The following is a 6,624-nucleotide window of genomic DNA, read 5'->3' on the forward strand; positions in this document are numbered from 1 at the left end:
GTCATTTCAACCAGGTTTTAGTTATTATAAGTTGAGTCTATACATTTCTAAAACTTGATGTTTAATCCTAAAAAGGAGGCTTAATGCGTATCGTGATAATACTTGTTTTTACGTTGTTGATTTTTTAAACATTCGATTATTTTGTTTAAAGTGTTTTTACAATGTTTTACACTGCAGTAAAGGTGAAGCTTTTGATTGTGTTGTGGACATAAATAACTTAAACAACTAGCGGAACGAAATTTTTAAACTTTTTTTTTTTCTTTTTGGATATTCTAGAAAGGCAAGTACGCCATGAACAAAGACGACTATACAAGCTCATCTGAAGATGAAGAAATGAAAGATGGCATTATTAGATTAGTCAACGACTCAATTGCTGATTTGGAGCAAGTGCCAAAAAAAAAGTTGCCATATAACATAGGTAATTGTTTGAAACACGCGCTACGCGTCTTAGACTCGCAAAACGCTGGTTGTCTTGCTAAAACTCAGCTCCAAGTATTTTGTGCAAGTATTTGTAATGCTTTAAACTTGAAGTATAACGCAGAGGATTTAATTTCATTTAAAGTTGAGAAGACTCAATTAATGTTCAAGGAGTTTATTAACTTTATCGAAGATAACCTTCTTGTAAAAGGTAGCTAAGCTTTTTAAACTTAAGTTCTGAGTAATGACTAATATACATATCAACAAATATGTAGCTGTGTATATATTTCTGTTTCTGAATTTAGTTTTTGATCTAAATGTTAGCTTTGATAGTTTTGATCGATTTTCTTGGACCATCATTGAGAAAGAAAGAAACAAATGTGCTGTAAAAATCCTTACAGATGAAGAACTTTTTCAACTATGGAAAGCTTTTAATAAAATTGATATATCTGAATCAGGATCCATTGACATAGAAGAAGTTATTATACTGTTGCAAATATTTATGCAAGGAATTGGAACACCATGGACAAAAGCCCCTTTAGACAATTACACAACTGAAATTGAATTAACATTTTGGGAGCTAGTAGAATGTCTGGAATCAAAATATATTACTTTCAATAATTCCACAAAGTATGATTATTTTGTAAACTTGTATAAATTCAAATACTTGAAACAGGGTATGTTTACATACATACATACATACACATACATACATACATACATACATACATATATATATACATACATACATACATACATACATACATACATACATACATACATACATACATACATACATACATACATACATACATACATACATACATACATACATACATACATACATGCATGCATAGATACATACATACATACATACATACATACATACATACATACATACACACATACACACATACACACATACACACATACACACATACACACATACACACATACACACATACACACATACGCACACACATACACACATAAATAAATGCATACTATTAGGAAAAAAAGCAATATTAAAGTAAATTTTTTATGTCTTATATTTTTTAAAGTTATTTTAAATATATCTTAATACTTTGGTTAACATTTTTATGTATACTGTGTACTCAATCTTTATACTCAGTATTTACAAAGATGGTTTGAATTCTATCTTTGATCATTATAACTTGGAAATTGTGAAAAGTGGCTATTTAGTGAAGAAAGGTCATCGCATTAAGTCAATGAAGGAACGCTGGTTTGTTCTCTTACCAGATGCTTTGATATATTATGATGGAAAAACCAAGCGAGCAAAAAAAAAAGGATCTGTTGCAATTAATGCCGTAAGCTGAGTATATTTTTATAAGATTTACTGTATATCATTTCCCTAAGAAGTTACAAATAATTTCCATGTTAAAAAGGTATTCAATATGGAAATATTGTAATGTACATTTAATCTTATTCTTAGAGATATGTTTTGCCTTTCCTGTAAGTTTCATTATGACCTTATCATCAAAGTGTGTAACAAGAATAGAAAAATCTCTTTGTCATTCTCTGAGTTTTTTTGTATCAACTCAAATCTCAAGTTTAGCAACTATATAAAATACTTTCTTCAGATTTTTATAGAACTTTGCACAGTTTTCAATATCTATTCCAATTTGCATTCTGGATATTTTTCCAGTTTTTAATCAATTTGTTAATTTTGTTTCTTTTAGTTATATAGTTTAACTAATACCATGTAGCATGATTTTTGTCCTTAGCTTTTAATTATCATGTCAAATATCAGTATTCACTAAAAACGTTGGTTTTGTAAACATAACCAAGAGAAGTTTCTTATGAAAAAAACAGGCAAATTATCCTTTTAATTTACTGCCAGAAAATGAAAAATATCAGCATTGCAAAGATTATAAGCTAAGAAACATTGAGAATGAGAAGATTTTCAGAATTACTTGGCGGTTTTCTTTCTTAAATTGCATAAGAAACTATAAGCCACTACATTGAAAATATTGGGATGTGGCAATTGATGAAGCAATGTTTTGATACATGATAGAAAGTACACTCCTTTAGTTTTCAAGGATCCAATATACAGAAGTAAGCAGCTACTTGATTGGTTGCCAGTTGACCCTCTTTTTCTCTTCTATACCAGCTTGTACACTCCTTACCTTCAGGAGTTTCCTTGGAAATTTTTGATGGTCTCCAACCAGTATGCAGAATGATGCTCTATAAACCTTGCACATCTTGAGAGATAATTTCACAAAGTGCTTTTTGTCTCCTCTGATAAATTTTCCACAGTCATATCAAAGTACATCTGCTGGGTGCAAGTAACCTTACATGCCATCTTATTCAATAATCCTATACAATCACTGTTAAGCAGCATTTTATCTCTATAGATGCAGCAGGGCAAAGTTCTAGAAAGTTCAAGAAAACACCAAAAGTTCTTGAAAGATCTAGAAAAATCTGGAACATTCTAAATGCTTCTTGATATATCTCACAATTCCAGAAGTTTATTGAGCACTTCATGGAAATTAAAAACATTCTTGGTTTGACTTATGGAATGTCTTTTGCAGAGAGATAAAGGATTATATAGAAAATGGATAAATATCAAAAGGTCTTGTGCAGACTATAAAACCAAATTTTTGTGAAAAGTGGCTTTTTCCAATTCACTTCAGACATAAGGAAACAGGAAAACACACCTTAAACCCGAGGACAGAGAGTTAGTTTATTTGCTGGTCTTTTACATATGTATGCAGTTGTATTGGTATGCATTTACAATCTGTTTCTCAATAAACCTTATAATGTACAGCGGGTGTTTTTGTAAAATCAATTTTCCTGCACAGTTGATGCTGTAGTAACATTGACGATTTGTTATGTGCATGATTGAATTTGTGTCCTGAAAAATATTCAAGAAATGACGTATATTGTTTTTAAATTAAGGTGACACATCAATTTTTAACACAATTTTTAGCCCTTTTCAAAGCTGAAAAAAGGTACTTCTTCATAGAAATTTGAAAATTGAATTTTAAAATGTTTCATGAATCATCATTCATGAAACATTTTAAAATTATTTTTAACTACTTTAAATATTTACAAATTTCTATGAAGAAGTACCTTTTTTCAGCTTTGCAAAGGGCTAAAAATTGTGTTAAAGAATTGAAGTGTCACCTTAATTTAAAAACAATGTATGTCATTTCTTGAATATTTTTCAGGACACAACAAAAACTCAATAGAATTAATTTTTTTATTGAAATATGAGTTTTTCTTAGCAAAATTTTCTTCTTTTTCTTTTTTTAACTGCTTTATAATTATTATAAATTGTTTTTAGAATTTGCTTTTGAACTGATTGATTTAAATGACTTATTGTTATTAAATTAGCGTGATGATGTAACTATGTAAACATCATCTCATCCTCGTTTTCATCCTCATTTTCGTTTTTTTTAAATAAAGACAACCAAAGTGGAAGCTGTTCAAGAAATGAAAGGTAGCAGATTTCGGTTTACATTGAATTGTGGCATCAAAGCTCCCAGCTATGAGGTAGAAGCCTCTGATCTTAAGTCCATGAATGAATGGATATCTGCTATTCAACTATGCATTGGTAATTTTGTTAATATTACTTAAAGTGGGGTGATATACTATTTCTTTTGTAGGCTGTTATACTATTTCTTTTGTAGGCTGTTATACTATTTCTTTTGTAAAAGGACCGATTTAAACTATGTTCCATATTCCTAGGTGTTTTGGTAATGAAATTGTAATTATATCAAAAGTTAAATTTTTGTTTTAATAACTATTAATGAAGTTTAATAATTGAGCCTTTTAATATAAAATAATATTTCATTTACAAATTTTTAGAGATCATCCTCATCTTATCTTCGTCTTATCCTCATCTAATCCTCATCTTAGCCAAATAACGTTTCTGCATTTTTTGAGAGAAGATAAACAAAGTTATGGAAGGTTATTTATTTTATGTAGACCACATCAATGGTGAAACACCTCTAATGATTAGCCTTCTTGAAAGATCCCAAGAGAGAAAAGAAAGACGAGAAAAAAAAGCCGAAGAGGATAGATTAAGATTTGAACATGAGACACTTATCCAGAGTCAGATAAAGGTATTTATGAGTTATTTAAGCAACTGTAAAGTTAATTTGGGTTATTTAAAATATTTGCAATTATTTATAAAGGCCTTAATTTTTCTTTACTTCATAGTGATATTTAATGTTCATTGTTTTTTGTGAAGGATCTGAATTTCTTTTTGTAAAAGTGTGATCTTTAACAGGAACTTCAGTTGTTAAAAGAAGAAAGAGATGCCGCTCAAACTCAAGCAGCAGTTGAAGCTGCTCTTTTGGAAGATGAGAGAAAACGTTGTGAAGAGCTTGAACAGTTAAGACTTGAATATGAGAGACTGCTTGAAGCTGAAAGAGTTGCCCGAATTATTGAATCTGAGGTCATTTGAGTTTGTTTTCTTTTTCTAAAATCTCTGTTTATTACTTATTATTTATTTTTTTATTGTTTCTTTTCAATTTTACACATTTGTTACTCAGGCGAGAGTTAAACAACAAACCATTTTGGAAGAAGAAATGTTAAAAAGGCAAATTCTAGAAAAAATTAAAGCAGAGCAAGAAATGATATTAGAAGAAGAAAAAAGAGTTAGAGAATCTCTTGAGGAAATTTCAAAGGATCAGGCTAAGGCGTTGGAAGAAGTAATTGCCTTATTCGTCCTCATTTCACTAACATATTATCAAATCATATAAAAAGATTTTTTATGAATTTCATTATTTTGTTTTAAAAAATCTATTCTGTTAAAAAGATCTATGCTTAATACCCAAACAACTTACATTAAATTACGTCAATCTTTGTTTTTCTTGATAACTGATTTTTGTTTTTAACTTTTAACAATAAGTTGTCTTACAGGAGCGAGATCGTTTGAGAATATTAGATGCAGCACGTAGAACTGCAGAAGAGGAGCTTAAAACTGCACATTCAAAACTCGAGGAGGCTGAAGAGGAGAGGCGTTCAGCTGCTTTAAAAGTCGAAGCTGCAAAAGAAAGAGCTAGAAAAATGAATTTACCTGTTGGATTAGCGAGACCGTTAGTAGTATGTCATTTTGTTTTTTTTTATGTCAAAAGTTTTTAATTTGAAATAGAGGCGTACTTTAAAATACTGAACTTTTACATATTAGCTCGAACAGCGTGGCGTCGCTACTCATCGAGGTTTTGGAGCGTTTATTGAAGAAGATTTCTCTAAAACGCCGTTGTATCTTTCCTCAGAGCGTCGTCCTTCAGCTGTTAATAAAAGAGAAATCAACGAAGGAGAGCGCGCAGTTATTGTGGAGTCCAATCTCGTAAAACCATCAAAGTCTAAAGAAACTTTTGAGAGTCAATGATCAATTTACGTTTAAAAAAAGATCTATATTATTTATATTTTTATGCCAATTTAAATTATTATATGTCTTTCTCATTTTTTTATTTTTTTATTTTACAATATTTTATATATATGTGTATTTTCTAGCAGTTCTCTTTTAGATAAGCAAAAGAACTAGATGCAGAATCATGATCGAGTTTTTTTTGAGTTTGCTCTCTTATAATTCGTTCAAATCTTACTAATATGTGTAATGCATCCCAGTGATAAAAACCTTTTTTAACGATTTTGCCTGAATCTTATGTTTTTGTGCTCCGAAAATATTAAGTCGTATCACCTACCATGTTTTTCAAATTGGAACATGAGGGGGTTGTGAGAAATTTTATTTATTTTTTTTTAATCTAATATTGTGCATTTAGCAATAGAAAAAAAACATAAAACCTAAATGAAATTATGTTGTAATTGGTGGTAAATGGCACTTTTAGTACTGCTCTTTTTTCCCTCACCTTCGCTTATTGCTGGTTGCTTTTCAGTCAACAAAACCTCACTTTTCAGCTTTTTGCACGTGTTCTATGACTACCCGTGGTTGTAAAAATTTTCCTAACAGTTTTTGTTAGGGTTTGTAAAGGGATCATTTTTTTCGGATATATCCAGAATTCCAGATAATTCGTTCAATTTTAGTTTTCCGGAAATAAAAGTTTAAAATTTTGTGTTTGTAACCATAGTCACAAGAATATATAGTCTGGAAAGTCACATGACTGAAACACTGACTGACTGTTTAAAAATGTTTTATCAAAAATTCTCATTAAAAATACATACTTAATATTTCTTTCCAACTTCTGAGATCAATAGTTTTTTATGAACTTTAAG

At 29.9% G+C, this 6,624-nt stretch overlaps 1 protein-coding gene across 4 annotated transcripts; it reads left to right on the top strand.

The window, feature by feature from the left end:
* On the top strand, positions 1-5,946 carry LOC145181265 (switch-associated protein 70-like). Of its 4 annotated transcripts, XM_090072384.1 has the most exons (10): positions 1-182; positions 277-628; positions 723-1,047; positions 1,550-1,745; positions 3,847-3,994; positions 4,369-4,505; positions 4,673-4,840; positions 4,938-5,096; positions 5,308-5,490; positions 5,576-5,946. In XM_090072384.1, the coding sequence occupies exons 1-10, from the start codon at positions 162-164 to the stop codon at positions 5,777-5,779; spliced, it is 1,893 nt and encodes a 630-aa protein (XP_089928510.1). In that variant the 5' UTR covers positions 1-161; the 3' UTR covers positions 5,780-5,946. The 4 variants fall into 4 exon arrangements, 3 of the variants coding, with proteins under 3 accessions (XP_089928510.1, XP_089928511.1, XP_089928512.1); XM_090072385.1 differs by lacking the exon at positions 1-182 and having other exon boundaries at positions 526-628; positions 742-1,047; XR_016447339.1 differs by lacking the exons at positions 5,308-5,490; positions 5,576-5,946 and having other exon boundaries at positions 75-182; positions 4,249-4,505; positions 4,938-5,019.
* The last annotated feature ends 678 nt before the right edge of the window (positions 5,947-6,624 follow it).

The sequence above is a fragment of the Hydra viridissima genome, unplaced genomic scaffold (genome assembly GCF_058129835.1).
Source record: "Hydra viridissima isolate aposymbiotic clone 2 unplaced genomic scaffold, HvirCarnegie_v1 scaffold_1, whole genome shotgun sequence".
Taxonomy (NCBI): domain Eukaryota; kingdom Metazoa; phylum Cnidaria; class Hydrozoa; order Anthoathecata; family Hydridae; genus Hydra; species Hydra viridissima.